At 42.7% G+C, this 17,716-nt stretch overlaps 1 protein-coding gene across 1 annotated transcript in view; it reads right to left on the bottom strand.

Moving 5' to 3' along the window:
- Positions 1-17,325, bottom strand: part of LOC132381037 (polymeric immunoglobulin receptor-like) — a 61,385-nt gene extending 44,060 nt beyond the window's left edge. Inside the window, exons 1-2 of the mRNA XM_059950149.1 lie at positions 17,273-17,325; positions 544-633 (exon numbers count right to left, since the gene is read on the bottom strand). Coding sequence (XP_059806132.1) covers positions 544-633; positions 17,273-17,309 — 127 coding nt within the window. The 5' untranslated portion in view covers positions 17,310-17,325. The remainder of the gene's footprint in view (positions 1-543; positions 634-17,272) is intronic.
- Between the last annotated feature and the right edge of the window lie 391 nt (positions 17,326-17,716).

The following is a 17,716-nucleotide window of genomic DNA, read 5'->3' as shown; positions in this document are numbered from 1 at the left end:
CCCTCATAATTGCCCCACTGGAATGGCCCAGGAATACACTGATTTCAAGACAATAACATTGGTTGTCACACTGATCCCTGCAAAATGAAATCAGATTCCAGCAATGGTAGAACTGATGTTCCTGCTCAGGGGATTTCTCCACGTGGACATATTCGCCCCACACCTGGTTCCACACTGTTCCTCTTTTCTCCTTATCTGCTCCCACTCTCACCCATCTCCAAACTCCATCCCTTTACCTCCCCATTCCATTTGCCTGTCGTACTTCACCCTCCTCGGCCCCCACTACCTTGTGGACCCAGTTTCACACCTGTCCCTCTCCTGCTGATATCCTCTCACTCTCCACTCACACTTGATGCAGAGTCTCGACCCAAACCATTGACATTTCCCCTCCCTCTGACCCACTGAGTTCCTCCAGGAGTTACTCTGAACTCCAGTTTTCGACACCTTTAGTGTCTCTAGGTATTTAAGCACAGTTGTGGAAACAGTGTATGGTCCCCAAGCCAACACTGATTATGCAGTTGTCCAGTGCTGTCTGTAACTCACCAGGTAGGAAACCAATCAGGAGAATCAATGGCCACAGCATTTTATTCACAGAGACACACCCAGGACCTTTCTGTCCTCGGAGAGAAATGTCTGAAATAAAAATAAAGGAAGAAGGCAGCAGGAAGCTTGATCAAAAAAAAACCTACAGTAACACAATTGGTGCATGGTACGTGACAATCTGAACAGCTTTTAGTTATATTTAGCAGGACAAGAACGTTTAAACAATTCTCAAAAACTGAATGAAATGCTGAGATGTGTTAAAATATTAGACACAAGCAACAGTAAAAGTTCTCATCTGAAATAAAAATAAATAACTGCAGGTGTTCTGAAGCAGGGAATTAATCTGAAATATTGACCATCTGACTCCTGAAGTGCATCATTAGGGAAAGTGTTCACGGTGAACAGTTAATGATGGAAAGAGAAAGAGCCCATGTTGAGTGTTGTGGGAGTGAGTAGAAAGTTTGATGGCTCTGGACCTGTACTCACTGGAGATTAGAAGAATGAGGGGGATCTCTTTGAAACTTATTGAATATTGAAAGGACAAGAGAGAGTGGATGTGGAGAGGATGTGATGGGAAGTTCTAGGATCAGAGGGCACAGTCTCTGACTATAAGCACATTCCTTTAGAGCAGAGATGAGGATGAATTCATTGAGCTAGAGAATGGTGAATCTGTCAAATTCACTGCCACAGATGGCTGTGGAGGCCAATTCACTGGGTATATTTGAAGTGGAGATTGATAAGTTCTTGAATAGTAAGGACATCGAAGATTATGGGGAGAAGGCAGGGAAATAAGGTTGAAAGAGAAAATAAATCAGCCACGAAGGAATGGTAGAATAGCCTCAATAGGAAGAATGACATAATTCTTCTCCTTTGTCTTTTATGTCTTATGGTCTTCTAATACAGGTAATAATCTGCTGGACCTCTTCTGGAATCCTTTAATGTTTTTACATCCTTCTTGTTATGCTGCAAACACAATTGCACACCAACCTCAAGTGTGTCCTAACCATATTTTTATACATTTGCAACATGAATTCTCATATGCACAATGCTGGTCTGTTGCCATAAACTCTTTATCAGCTATTTTATCATCTCCTTCTGTTCCAAATTTCAGAGTAATGGACTTACCCTCCAATATTTGTACATCAGAGGGCACAATTTTATGGTGCTTGGAAAAAGGTACAGAGGAGATGTCAGGGGTAAGTTTTTTTACACAGAGAGTGGAGAGTGGATGTAATGGGCTGCCATCAATGGTGGTGGAGGCAGATATGATAGGTTCTTTTAAGAGACACCTGGATAGGTAAATGGAGCTCAGAAAAATAGAGGGCTAAGGGTAACCCTAGGTAATTTCTATAGTAAGGAAATGTTCTGCACAGCTTTGTGGGCCGAAGAGCCTGTATTGTGCTGTAGGCTTTCTATGATTCTGGAACAACACACACAAAATGCTGGTGGAACACAGCAGGCCAGGCAGCATCTATAGGGAGAAGCGCTGTTGACGTTTCGGACCGAGACCCTTCGTCAAGACTAACCGAAAGGAAAGTTTGTAAGAAATTTGGAAGTAGTGGGAGGAGGGGAAAATGCAAAATGATAGGAGAAGACCGGAGGGGGTGGGACGAAGCTAAGAGCTGGAAAGGAGATTGGCGAAAGTGATACAGAGCTGGATAATGGAAAAGTTCATGGGACGGGAGGCCTCAGGAGAAAGAAAGGGGGGAAGCACTAGAGGGAGATGGAGAACAGACAAACAACTAAATATGTCAGGGATGGGGTAAGAAGGGGAGGAGGAGCATTAACGGAAGTTAGAGAAGTCAATGTTCATGCCATCAGTTTGGAGGCTACCCAGTATATAAGGTGTTGTTCCTCCAACCTGAGTTTGGATTCATTTTGACAATAGAGGAGGCCATGGATAGACATATCAGAATGGGAATGAGACGTAGAATTAAAATGTGTGGCCACTGGGAGATCCTGCTTTTTCTGCCAGACCGAGCGTAAGTGTTCAGCGAAATGGTCTCCCAGTCTGCGTTGGGTCTCACCAATATATAGAAGGCCACACCGGGAGCACCGGGGCGCAGTATACCACACCAGCCGACTCACAGGTGAAGTGTCGCCTCACCTGGAAGGACTGTCTGGGGCCCTGAATGGTTGTGAGGGAGGAACTGTAAGGGCAGGTGTAGCACTTGTTCCATTTATGAGGATAAGTGCCAGGAGGGAGATCGATGGGAAGGGATGGGGGGGACACGAGTGGACAAGGGAGTCGCGTAGGGAGTGATCCCTGTGAAAAGCAGGAGGGGAGGGAAAAATGTGTTTGGTAGTGGGATCCCGTTGGAGGTGGTAGAAGTTATGGAGAATTATACGTTGGACCTGGAGGCTTGTGGGGTGGTAGGTAAGGACAAGGGGAACCCTATCCCGAGTGGGGTGGCAGGTGGATGGGGTGAGGGCAGATGTGTGGGAAATGGGAGAGATGCATTTGAGAGCAAAGTTGATAGTGGACGAAGGGAAGCCCCTTTGTTTGAAAAAGAAAGACATCTCCTTCGTCCTGGAATGAAAAGCCTCATCCTGAGAGCAGATGTGGTGGAGTCAGAGGAATTGTGAGAAGGGGATAGCATTTTTGCAAGAGACATGGTGGGAAGAGGAATAGTCCAGGTAGCCGTGAGAGTTTGTAGGCTTATAGTAGATAGCAGTAGATAGGCCATCTCCAGAGATGGAGACAGAAAGATCAAGAAAGGGGATGGGAGTGTCGGAAATGGACCAGGTAAGTTTGAGGGCAGGGTGAAAGTTGGAGGCAAAGTTAATGAAGTCGACGAGCTCAGCATGCGTGCAAGAGGCAGCGCCAATGCAGTCGTCGATGTAGCGAAGGAAAAGAGGGGGATGGATACCGGTATAGACTTGGAACATGGACTGTTCCACAAAGCCAGCATAAAGGGAGGCATAACTGGGACCCATACGGGTGCCCATGGGTACACCTTTGGTTTGTAGGAAGTGGGAGGAGCCAAAGGAGAAATTATTGAGAGTAAGAACTAATTCCACTAGACAGAGGAGAGTGGTGGTAGAGGGGAATTGGTTAGGGCTGGAATTCAAAAAAAAAAGTGAAGAGCTTCGAGACCATCTCGGTGGGGGATGGAGGTATATAGGGACTGGACATGCATGGTGAAAATAAGGCGGTGGGGGCCAGGAAACTTAAAATCATTGAAAAAATTCAAAGCATGAGAAGTGTCACGAACATAGGTAGGAAGAAATTGAACAAGGGGGGATAAGACAGTGTCCAGGTATGCAGAAATGAGTTCAGTGGGGCAGGAGCAAGCTGAGACAATAGGTCTACCTGAACAGGTAGGTTTGTGGATCTTGGGTAGGAGGGAGAAACGGGAAGTGCGGGATGTGGGAACTATGAGGTTGGTAGCAGTGGATGGGAGATCCCCAGAGCTGATAAGGTTGGTGATGGCCCCCACTGCCTGAGATTCATCCCACCCCCTCCGGTCTTCTCCTATCATATTGTATTTCCCCCTCCCCTCACTACTTTCAAATCTCTTACTATCTTTCCTTTCGGTTAGTCCTGACAAAGGGTCTCGCTCTGAAATGTCGACAGCGCTTCTCCCTATAGATGCTACCTGGCCTGCTGTGTTCCACCAGCATTTTGTGTGTGTTGTTGTTTGAATTTCCAGCATCTGCAGATTTCCTCGTGTCTATGATTCTGGATCTTGCTTTGGCACCCCCTGCACCCAGGGTACACCCTTTTCTCATTGTTACCATCAGCTAGGAGATACAGAAGCCTAAACGCACACACTCAGCGATTCAGGAACAGCTTCTTCCACTCTGCCATCTGATTCCTAAATGGACATTGAATGTGTGAAGACTATCTCACTTTTTAAATATATATTATTTATGTTTTTGCACAAAATTTAATCTATTTAGTATATGTAAACTGTAGGTTATTTATTTAATTATTTTTTTCTCTTTCTCCATATTATGTATTGCATTGAACTGCTGCTGCTAAGTCAACAAATTTCACAACACATGCGGTGATAATAAACCTGATTCTGATTCCGGTTTTGATTCTGATAATTCAATGTTTTGGGGAACTTGTTGTTGAGGAGGGAGCAAAGTAGGAAATAGGTGTGATGTAGAAATGCTTTTCATGCAAACTCGGCATACGATATTTCACTTCATTCCCTCTCTTCTCTGAAGGCTGTATCTGCTCTTTGAAGGAAACTTTAAAGCTCAGCTCTTCTGAATTCTATTCCATCTGTCGGTGCAATTTCAAAGGCTCTGATGGAATTGCACTTTTCTATGGTTAAATGTGAGGAGAGGAGAGCTTCAGCACAAGTGATAACAGTTCTCACATGTCACACATATACAGAATCAGAATCTGAATTTGTTTTAATATCTCCGACATACAGTATGTCATGAAATTAAATGTAGCAGTCCTAAATGGGAATATTTGATAAGTACCATTGGAGGCCCACAGAGAGTCTCCACTTCTCGGAGTGATCTTGAATTTTAACTGAACTGTGTTAATTCTTCAACCTTGATTTCATTGTAAGCACAAGAAAATCTGCAGATGCTGGAAATCCAAACCAACACACAGAAAATGCTGGAGGGAACTCAGCAGGTCAGGCAGCATCTGTGGAAATGAATAGATTGTCGACATTTCAGTCCGAGGCTCTTACTCAGGTCTTAGAAGAAAGTGAGAAAATTGTCTGAAACAAAAGATGGGGGAGGAGAGGAAGGCTATCTGGAAAGTGATCGGTGATGCCAGCTGGATGGAAACAGTTGTAAATGCTGTAAAAGGAGAAAGCTGACAGGAGAGGAAAGTGGACCATAGGAGTAAAAGGAGGAGGGGCCCAGGGAGAAGCACCAGGTGGGTGAGAACTGGTTAAAGAAGGGCCTCGGACTGAAACCTTGACTAACTATTCATTTAAAGTAATTCTAAGTAAAACTAAATTCACAATATTTGGAAACCATGTACCAAACTCATATCGTAAACTTAGAATAAATGATGTTGAAATTGATAAGACAATAGACAATAGGTGCAGCACTGCCATTCTGTGTGATCATGGCTGATCATCCAATGTTAGGGTCCGGTCCTGAATCTGCCTTCTGGGCCTTGCTCCGGTCCGCGGACTCCAGACTCCGGGCCTTGCAGCCAGCCCTCCTGTCACCTGGAGCCATTGGATTATCTTGGTTTAAGGAGGTACACCTGGTGCCTATTAGGGGGCAGATGTTTATAAGGGGCTCGGGGACTGAGCCTAATTGTGGGGTTGTCCACAACTGTGAATCCTGCTGTGCCATGGTTGCTGGCCTGGTCTTGTTCCCCTGCTTCTCTAATGTGTGCTAGTCCCACTGTTCTGCCTTATTTGCCTTGCCTGTGCTGTCATGCTGTCGGTTGCCTTTCCCAATTTACTGGTGTATCACGGTAGTCCTGCTGCTCACCCTGGGCCCAGCTTCCTTCTGATCCCTTGCCTCCATCGGGCAGGTCTGGCTGTATTGTTGCTGCCTGGCTGAGGTTCTGCCCCTTCCAACCATTGCTCCCTAAGGGTTGTGCCCTGCACCTTGCCCAGGCCTCTGTTTTTCCACCTGGGAGGTGGCCCTGCCTGGGATCCATGCGGCCTGCACTGAGGACGCCTACCCTTTCCTCCCCTTGTTTCCCATGGGTCCTCCTGCCTCGTCTGAATGCTGGGGTCGTCCCGCCTCACCTGACCTCCTGGATCCAGCCACGTCTGCATTACCTCTTGCATGCCCTGGCCTCCCCCTCCTGTCCTACCCCTAGTACTTCAGTTCCTGTGTCCTGCATTTGGGTCCAATCCTGTCCCTGTTCCTGACATCCATAATTAGTTCCCTGTTCCTGCCTTCTCCCATATCCCTTGACTCTGCTGTCTTTAAGAGCTCTATCTAACTTTCTTGAAAGCATCTAGAGAATTGGCCTCCACTGCCTTCTGAGGTGGAGCATTCCATCGATCCACAACTCTCTGGGTGAAAAAGTTTTTCCTCAACTCTGTTCTAAATGGCCTACCCCTTATTTTTAAACTGTGGCCTCTGGTGCTGGACTTCCCCAACATCAGGAACATTTTTCCAGCATGTCCAATCCCTTAATCTTATATTTCAATCAGATCCCCTCTCATCCTTCTAAATTCCAGTATATACAAGCCCAGTCGCTCCAATCTTTCAACTTATGACAGTCCTGCCATCCTGGGAATTAGCCTTTTAATGACCTCCATTTCTCTATTACATCCTTCCCATAAAACAAATAGTCCCATTCCACTCCTTCTAAATCCTTTCACATCGCCTCAAAGTTAGCCTTTTTTCAATCAAAAATCTCAACCCTGGGTCCAGTCCTATCGTTCTCTATAATTATTTTGAAACTAATGGCATTGTGATCACTGGACCTGAAGTGCTCTCCAATAGATACCTCCATCACCTGACATATCTCATTCCCTAACAGGAGATCCAACACTGCCCCTTCTCTAGTTGGTACCTCTATGTATTGCTACAAAAGAAAAACTATCCTCCACACATTTTACCAACTTCAAACCATCCTTCCCTTTTACAGTATAGGCTTCCCAGTCTATGTGTGCAACATTAAAATCTCCCACAATCACAACCCTGTGCTTACTACAAATATCTGCTACCTCCTTGCAAATATGCTCCTCCAATTCTCGCTCCCCATTAGGTGGTCTATAATACGCCCCTATAAGTGTTACTACATCTTTCCCATTCCTGAATTCCACCCAAATAGTTTCCCTAGATGAGCCCTCTAATCTATCCTGCCAGAGAACCACCATTTATAATATTTTCTGACAAGCAACGCAACACCTATCCCTCTTGTCCCTCTGATCCTATCGCACCTGAAGCAATGAAATCCAGGAACATTTAGTTCCCAATCACACCCCTCCTGTAACCATGTTTCACTAATAGCTACAACATCATATTTCCAGGAATCAATCCATGCTCTAAGCTCATCCACCTTTCTTACAATGCTCCTAGCATTAAAATAAATGCATTTAAGAAATTCTCCACCTCTTCCTCTCTGTTTATCTCTAACGGTGCAAACAACTTTACGATCTTCTTTTTCTTCCTTCTCCCATACATCTATTCCTACACTCTGGGCCCCCCTCATATTTAGTTTAAATGCACTGGAGCCTCTCTAGCAAATCTACCTGCAAGAATATTTGTCCCCCTCCAGTTCAGATATAAACTGTCCCAATGGAACAGGTCCCACATTCCCTGGAAAACTGCCCAATTATCTATAAATCTGAAGCCCTCCCTCCTGTGCCATGCCTTCAGCCACGTGCTGATCTACACTATCTTATTATTTCTAAACCCACCTGCACGTGGCACTGGTAGCAATTCTGAGATTGCTATCCTGGATGTCCTGTCCTTTAACTTGGCACCTAGCTCCTTAAACTCACCTTTCAGGACTTCTTCACTCTTCCTACCCACGTCATTGGTCCCTACATGGACCATGACATCTGGCTGCTCTCCCTCCCTCTTGAGAATACTGAGAACTCGCGGACCCTGGAACCAGGGAAGCAACAGACCATCTGGGATTCTCGATCTCTTCCCCACAACCTCCTATCTGTCCTCCTAACTATCGGATCCCCTATCACTACTGCTCTCCTCTTTTCCCTCCTTCCCTTCTGAGCTGAGGGTCCAGTCTCGGTGCCAGAGATGCAACTTGTCCTTGGCAGGTCATTCCCACCAACAGTATCCAAAACAGTATACTTATTGTTGATGGGAACGGCCACAGGGGTGCTCTACTCTTCTTGTCTATTCCCCTTCCCTCTCCTGAAAGTCGCCCAGCTACCTGTCTCCTGACTCTTAGCAGTGACTATCTCCCTGTAACTCCTGTTTATTTCTACCTCTGCCTCCCGAATGATCTGAAGTTCTTCCTGCTCCAGCTCCAGTTCCCTAACACGGTTTGTCAAGAGCTGCAGCTGGACGCACCTTTTGCAGGTGTAGTCATCAGGGACAACAGTGCTCGCCCTGACTTACCACATCCTGCAAACGGAGCACTCAACTGCCCTAACTGCTGCCTCCATTACCTACTTCTAATCTAATTAGATTAATTAAAGGAGCTTACCCGGCCTTACCTCACCTGGAGTGAAGCTCGTACTCAGCCTCTGCTCGCTTTTTAAATTCTCCCACTGCCTCACGGGCCGACTTTCACGCACTTGCGCAGTCGTGTCCCGTTCAAAGCTCGCCTCTGCCTGTTTTTGCTGAAGCCTGATTGAGCCAAAGCCGTCTCACTCCAACAATTGCCGCTGTATATGGCGGTCTTTCTTTTTAAACCTTTGGCGCGCTACGTCACGCGCCTGCGCAGTCTAGCCTCTTTGCCGCAATTGGTTAAAATAAACAGCTTCTCTCCAGGCTTCTTTTACCTCTTCCCTCTCCGCCTCTTGCTGCAATTTATGTAAGTAAGGGTGGTAGGCGTAATAAGTTGTAGCTTCAGCTTACACCCTTTCGGTCTCTTTTAAAGAATATATATGTTTTTGTTGCAGTTTTGTCCTATGAAATCATTGTTGTAAATGATGCTTTTTGTTATGTTTTTACTGACCGAAATAAATTAACTTCATCCTACTGTGTTCGTCCAGTATTTTGTGTGTGCTGCTTTTGATTTTCATCCTAGTGCAAGGGTTGAGGTGATCCAAGAATGTAGGTTATTTATACTTTCATGTATTTTTGTTGCTACACAGACACGAGTGTGTGAATCTCACTTTGCAATTGTTTATAAACTCTTAATTTCACATTGTATATAAAAAGATAAATAATAAAATAATTCAATATACAAGGAGAGCTTTGGTTACTTAAGGTTTGTTACATTTGTTTTAGGGGAAATGAGTGATATATATTAGCTATGAATGTATATCTGCTTAAATTCTGTACATTGTATAGTATGAGTGCTGACTCTGTTGCATCAGTCACTGCTGTCATCTGTGTAATGTTCACCTCAGTGAAGGATGTGGTCAGAACTTTAATTTTCTACCAAACAGAATATAGAGAAGTAACAACAGATGCTACACATTGACCTGTTGCTCCGGTCTCTTACTGCATTGCACCATCTCTTCCTGGAAAACTTCTCAAAGGTCATTTTTATAAATATCCTGGATGAGGAAGTGCAGGGATGGGTTAGTAAATTTGCTGAAGACACAAAGATTGGGGGTATTGTGGATGGTGTGGAGGACTGTCGGAGGTTACAGCGGGACGTTGATAGGATGCCAAACTGGACTGAGAAGTGGCAGATGGAGTTCAACCCAGATAAGTGTGAGGTGGTTCATTTTGGTAGGTCAAATATGATGGCAGAATATAGTATTAATGGTAAGACTCTTGGAAGTGTGGAGGATCAGAGGGATCTTGGGGTCTGAGTCCATAGGACACTCAAAGCTGCTGCACAGGTTGACTCTATAGTTAAGAAGTCATACAGTGCATTGGCCTTCATCAATCGTGGGATTGAGTTTAGGAGCCAAAAGTAATATTGCAACTATATTGGACCCTTGTCAGACCCCACTTGGAGTACTGTGCTCAGTTCTGGTCACCTCAGGATGTGGAAACCTTAGAAAGGGTGCAGAGGAGATTTACAAGGATGTTGCCTGGATTGGGGAGCATGCCTTAAAAGAATAGTTTGAGTGAACTCGGTCTTTTCTCCTTGGAGTGACAGAAGATGAGAGGTGTCAAGATGATGAGAGGCATTGATTGTGTGGATAGTCAGAGACTTTTTCCCAGGGCTGAAATGGCTAGTACGAGTGGGCAAAGTTAAAAGTTGCTTGGAAGTAGGTACAGAGGAGATGTCAGGTATAATTTTAAACGCAGAGAGTGTTGAGTGCATGGAATGGGCTGCCAGTGAAGTTGGTGGTGGTGGATACGAAAGGGTCTTTGAAGAGACTCCTGGATAAGTACATGGAGCTTAGAAAACCAGTGTGCTCTGAGTAACCCTAGGTATTTTCTAAGGTATGGACATGTTCTGTACAGCTTTGTGGGCTGAAGGGCTTGTATTGTGCTGTAGGTTTTCTTTGTTTCTATGTTTCTAACTATGGTTCAATATACTTATGAGTACAAGTGCAGAGATCAAAGCATCTTCAGCAAAGCAATTGTTGTTTCAGCAACTAGATCGCTGAGCAGCAATAGTAATTTGGTGAAGAAAAGTGAAGCAGTCATTTAACCATTGTGTTTAAACCTAATTCCAATTACGTGCATACCTTTAAATACAACAGGTGATTGTAAAACATTTTCCATTTCGTTGTTGAGAAGTCCTACAAAAACTGCAGCTTTATGAGGAATTGGTCAGACTGCACATGGAATATGGTGAACAGTTTTTGGCTCCTTATCTTTTAAAGGATGTGCTGTAATTGGAGAAGGTCTAGTGGATGTTCCTGAGTACAATCCCTGGAATGAAACGGTAAATATATGAGGAGTGTCTGATGGCTCAGGGACTGTACTTGCTTGAGTTTCAAAGAACTGGGGAAGAGTTCTCATTGAAACCTCTTGAAAAGTGAAAGGCCTAGACTTCGGATGCAGTTTATGTCTCGGCCTGAAACGTCGACAGTGATTCTCTTTATAGATGCTACCTGGCCTGCTGTGTTCCACCAGCATTTTGTGTGTGTTGTTCATGTGGAGAGGATGTTTCCCCTGGTAGAAGAGTCCCTGACCAAAAGGTACTGATTCTGTGGAATTTATTATCGCAGATGGCTGGGGTGGCTACGTCCTTGGATATATTTAAAGCAAAGCTTGATAGGTTTTTGTTCAGTAAGGATGTCAAATGTTACTGAGAGAATGGGGTTGTGGTGGACAAGAAATGAGCCATTATAGAATGGTGATACAGACTCAATGGGCTGAATGGCCTTCTTCTTCCACTATGTGTCATTGTCTTATGATCGAAATAATAGAGCAGTGCAGGGAGTGGCTGCAACAGTTTGTTTACGCGAGGCATCCATTGGTACTTAACTATATTCTGCTTTATAAGTAAAGAACACAGAAGTTCGAGCCACATCCTTTGAAGGGATGCTTTGGGATGCCCTGGGACAGGGAAAGGGTCCCATTCAGAATCAGAATTAGGTTTATTTCCACGGTCTTCTGAAGTTAAATTTGTTGTTTTGCATCAGAAAAATCAGAAGCAAGTTCCTTCCCTCAGACAATTAGTGAGCTCAAGTTTAACAGCTCCAGATTCATAATTGGGACGACTGCATCTGGAATTATCTGCAGCTAATCAACACCCATCAGATAACCCTGAGCTGAAGAGATCAAGAGCTCCAAACAGACTCTGGTGTTATTGCTTCACCTCCTCACATGATAATGGATCCTGCTTTCTTGTGGTAGCACCCCTTCATAGACATGCTCATTGGAAGGGAGGACCTTACCTATCAATTGATCAGTCTTAACCAACCTCCATGCAGACTGTCTCTGAGTAATGAATGGGTCTGTTTTTACAGATACCGAAGAGTCATTATTGCCCATAAATCAGAAAACACAGAAACATCACTCAACATGTTATGCATACCTTCATAGTATTCCAATGAAATGCATTAACAGCATATAAAACTGCATATAAAAATGTAATACAATAAAGCTTGAAAACTTTCAAGGGGAGTGAATTCATTTTATCAGCATTGTAGAACAGTACAGCAAAGTTCGGGCCCTTCGGCACACAATATTGTGCCAATCTATACTCAATGATCAATCTCACCCTTCCTTCCTACACAGAATATAACCAAGTAATTTCAAACTTACAGTGTCTATATTGTGTCATGTCTTATTGTTTTACATCAGTGAATCACTGTGAATTTAATTTTTTTTGACTCTGATCAACAAAAACGTTTTTTACATGTTAAAGTGAAAACAGATCTCTATATAATGATCTAATTTAATTTAAAGTATAAAACACAAATAATTCATTGCATAAGTATTCGCCCAGCCCCTTTAATGTGAAACACCAAATCTTGACTGGAGCAGCCAATTGGTTTTAGAAGTAACATAATTAGTTAAATGAAGATCTGTTTTAGGAGACCTGTGTGCAGTCAAGGAGTTTTAATTGATTGTGGTAAAAATACACCAGTATCTGGTAGGTCCGATTGCTGGTGAGTCAGTATCCAGTCAAAAAACTACACCATGAAGACAAAACAACACTTCAAGCAACCCCACAGAAAGGTTATAGAAAAGCACAAGAGAGATACAGAAAAAAATCCCTTGGAATACAGTTAAGTCAATCATCAAGGAATGGAAATAATAAGGCACAGCTGTAAATCTGCCCTGTGCAGACGATCCTCGAACATTGAGTGACCGTGTAAGAAAAAGATTAGTGAGGATGCCACTGAGTGACTTCTGACTTCTCTGGAGGAGTCTTCAGAGGCTTCAGTGGCAGAGATCGAAGAGACTGCACATACAACAACTGTTGCCCGGGTGCTTCACTGGTTGCATCTCTATGGGAGAGTGACAAAGGGAAAGCTCACATGAAATCTCAGCTAGAGTTTACCAGCAGGCATGTGGAAGACTCTGAAGACAGCTTGGAGAAGGTTCTAAGGTCTGATGAAACCAAAATTGAACTTTTTGGCTATCAGACTAAACACTATGGTGTAAGCCAAGCATTGCACGTAATCAGAAACACATAATCTCTACCATGAAGCATGGTGATGGCTGCATCACACCGTGGGGATGCTTCACTGCAGCAGGCCCTGGAAGACGTGTGAAGATAGAGGTTAAAATGAATGCAACAAAATAAGGGAATTCTGGATAGTCTGGAGAGACCAAGTCAGAATCCAGACCTCAATCCAATTGAGAATTTGTGGCTGGACTTGAAAAGGACTGTTCACTCAGAATCCCCATGCAGTCTGTCAGAGCTTGAGCAGTTTTGTAAAGAAGACTGGGGAGAAATTGAAGTGTCCAGATGTGCAAAGCTGATAGACACCTATCCACACAGACTCAAGGCAGTAAATGTTGCCAAAAGTGCATCTACTAAGTACTGACTTGAAGGGGGTGAATACTTATGCAATTAATTATTTTGTGTTTTATATTTTAAATAATTTACATCACTTTGTAGAGATCTGCTTTCATTTTGACATGTAAGATTCTTTATCTGTTGGTCAGTGTAAAAAAAAAGCCAAATTAAGTCCACTGTGATTCCATATTATAGAACAATACAATATGAAAACTTGCAAGGGGGAAGAATACTTTTTACAGCGACTGTACATGTACTGTATGTACGTATCTAAGATCCTTTAAACGTCCCTGTTGTATCAGCCTCTACAACCATGCTTGCAGTGCATTCCAAGGACCCACCTCTCACTTAGTTAAAAAAATTACATCTTACATTGCCCCTAAATTTTCTTCCTCTCACGTTAACTGGATGTCCTCTGGTGCTGGTCATTGTCACCATGAGAAAGGGATGATGGCTGTCCACTAAAGCTATGCCTTATACTCAAACAATACTGCACAGGTTTTATCAAACTGTAACATTACCTTGTAGCTCTTTTACTCAATCTCGTCAACTACTGAAGTCCAGCATATCCTGCAGCTTCTTTAACACCTTTTCAAATTGTACAGCAAATTTGCGGAATTTACGAACTTGGATTCCAATATCCCTCTGGACATCCACAATGTTAAGAATTCTGCATTAATCTTGTAATGTGCCTTCAAGTTTGATCATGCAAAGTGTATCACTTCACATTTTTCTGAGTTAAACTCCACCCAGCACTGCAACCTGTCTATCTCCTCTTGTAACTTACAATAACTTTCTATACTACACAAAACACCGACAATCTTCATGTCATGTGTCTATATATATATATATATATACATATACACACACACTTCAGTCTTTTGAATTAAGCAACATTACAGAGGCTTGTTCATATGCAGAAGTGTCCATAAATCAGGAGTTCATAACCTGGGAGTGAACTGTTCTGTATTTTATCTTACACATCTTTCCTCTTGAGCAGATCTGCTTTCTAAATTGACAGTTTTCCACTTTTTTAGCAGATCTGAGAAGGGGTCACTGACCTGAAACTGGATTCAATGAAGGGACTTGGCCCAAAACATCCACTGCTAATTCCTTTACATAGACACTGCTGATCTGCTGAGTTCCTCCAACATTTGTGTGTGTTCAATCAGTATATCGGAGGATGTTTGAAAATCTGGCTGAATGATGTTACAATTATTTCTCATTCAACATCATGAAAACCAAAGAGCTGTATATTGACTACAGTATGGGGTATCCAGAAGTCTATGAGCCAGTACACAGCAGAATGTCAAAGGTGGAAAGAGTAACTTTAAATTCCTTGGCATTATCATTTCAGAGTATCTGTCCTGGGTCCAGTATGTAATTGCCATTACAGCAGCACATTATTTACTTAAAAGTTTGCAAAGATAAAACAGTCATCTAAAACTTTTTTCCCGATGTTGGAGAGTTCAGAACCAGAGACCACAGTATAAGTATAAAGGGTAGGCCATCTAGAGCGGAGTTGAGGAAAAACCTTTTCACCCAGAGAGTTGTGGATCTGTGGAATGCTCTGCCTCAGAAGACAGTGGAGACCAATTCTCTGGATGCTCTCAAGAAAGACTTAGATAGAGCTCTTAAAGATAGCGGAGTCAAGAGATATGGGAGAAGGGAGGATCGGGGTACTGATTGTGGATGATCAGCCATGATCACATTGGATAGTGGTGCTGGCTCAAAGAGCCAAATAGCCTGCTCCCGCACCTATTGTCTATTGTCTATAACTTTGACAAGGTTCTATAGATCCACAGTGGAGAGTATTCTTACTGGTTGCATCATGGCATGGTATGGAAACACTAATGTCCTTGAATGGATAAACCTATAAAAGGTTGTGGATAAAGTCCAGTCGATCACAGATAAACCACTCCTCACTGCAGAGCACATTGTCACACTAAAAACATCATCCATCATCAACCAGGCCATGTTCTCTTCTTCCTGTTGCTGTTACGAAGCAGGTACAGGAGCCTCATGTCCCACACCACCAGGATCAGGAACAGATATTACCCCTTAACCATCGGGCTTCTGAACCAGAGTGGATTGTTTCACTTATCACTGAACTGATTCCACAACCTCTGGACTCACTTTCAAGAATTGTACAACTCATGTTCTCAAATATTATTTAGAACTTATTTACCTATTAATACTATTATTATTTTGTTTTTCTTTTAGTATTTCCATATGTTTTTTTAAATTTTACTCATTAGTTATGTGTCTGTCTTAGTTTGTGTGCAATTTTCATTGATTCTATTGTGTTTCTCTGTATTTATGCTGAATGCCTGAAAGGAAATGAAATAGTACATGGTGACATATACAGTATGTCCTTTAATAATAAGTTTAAGTTTTCTTTCTGAGAATCATGCAATCATTTGATCAGTATAAAATAAAAGTTAATTGAAATTGGGTATATTTCCAGTCAATATTCAAGTGTCTTAAAGACGAATGAAAAATAGAATTAAAAGTTGGGTATTGAACAAAATGAGTGATTGCAGCTTGATGCAGCTTGCAATGGTCAGTGGGGTGTGAATCTGCAAATGGAAGGTGCTACTTTTCTCAGAGTTGACATGTAACTGTAACCCGTGGATGTACAGTTAGCCTCGGAGCTGCTACTTGAAGGGAGATGTTTGCAAATGTAAGAATCATCACTGCATGATAACAAAGTGAGAAATATTAAAAGATTCTTTGTAATCAGAAAACAATGTGGTATAGCATAAGTTTTTTTTTCCCACACAATGGATGAGAAAGAGAATAAATAAGACAAAAGGCCATCATTACATTGAAAACTGGGGCAGGTCACTATTATGCAGCAAGTTTCAACATGGAGTAAAACTGCTATCTACACACCAATTTTAAGTTTATTTTAGTTGTATATCTTTCACCATTGATCAAGATGATGTCATTTTCTTTGGTTAATATGACAGAGGATTCACATTTTAATGCATCAAGTTTCAGTAACTGACAGACAGTAGTTACAAGATCAGGCACCTGAACCGGCATGGATAACTTCACTCTCTCAACCCTGAACTGATTACTGCACACAACCTATGGGCTCACTTTCAAGGACTCTACAACTCATGTCCTCAGCACTTATTTATTTGAACAGGCTCTTTAGGCCCAATGAGCGACAATGCCCAGTAACCAACCTATTTAACCCAGCCTAATTCCAGCACAGTCTTCACTAATTTGATTTGACAAAAGAAGAAGGATTTTGATGTATGTTTTTATGTTTTCATGTAAATTTGACAAACAGAAAGCTAATTATTAAAATAAAACTGTATATACATGCAATATTTCCTTCCCGTCCATGTAGCCCTTTGGTTTCCACTGAAACTGAATATTGGCGACCAACATTCCATGGCACTAATACATTGTGTGTGACTGGTTTACTGTTGCACAGGAGCAATTCATATGTGAATGCCTTTCCCACAACTCCTGTTACCCCATCTCTCCATGTCCATAACTCCATCTCTCTCTAACCGAAAGTAAACTGAAATTGAAAACAAAGTTCTTGAGGATCTGAAGACAATTCAAAATTGGAGCAAATGAGGGTGAGAGACAACATGAAAGAGATATACAAGATGATCAGAGGCATAGATCAAGCAGCTATACGGAGAATATCTCAGGGCAGAAATGGCTAATGTGTGGGGGAACTGCAGATTCTGCCATCATTACTGTCTACATATATTCAACCACTATTCTGGAATCAATGTATGACTCACAAACCAATACTGATTATAAAAAAGTCCCATGTTGGTTGTCACTCACCGGTTAGGAAACTAATCAGAAGAATCAAAATCCACATTGTTATATTCACTGACACCCAGTCAGCCCGTCTGTTCACAGAGTGAAATTACTGTTAAATAAAAATAAGGAAGAAGAAGGCAGGAAGTCCAAGTGTGAAACCACAGCGAACCAACTGAAGCTTGATATGTGTTCATATGAAAAGCAACAAACACAAAATTCTGGAGGAACTCAGCAAGTCAGGCAGCGTCTATGTAAATGAACATACAGTCAATGATTTGAGCTGAGACCTTTTATCAGGACTGAAAAGGAAAGGGGAGGACACCAGAAAGAAATGGTGAGGTGAGGGGATGCAGGCTTCCTGGAAGGTGATAGGTTAAGCCAAGTGGGTGGATAAGGTAAAGGGCTGGAGAGGAAGGAATCTCATAGCAGAGGAGAGTGGAACATAGGAGAAAGGGAAGGAGAAGG

This window comes from Hypanus sabinus, chromosome 25, assembly GCF_030144855.1.
Source record: "Hypanus sabinus isolate sHypSab1 chromosome 25, sHypSab1.hap1, whole genome shotgun sequence".
NCBI classification, from domain to species: domain Eukaryota; kingdom Metazoa; phylum Chordata; class Chondrichthyes; order Myliobatiformes; family Dasyatidae; genus Hypanus; species Hypanus sabinus.
Note: the sequence above shows the minus strand (reverse complement) of the source record. Positions and strands in the feature narration are given on the sequence as shown.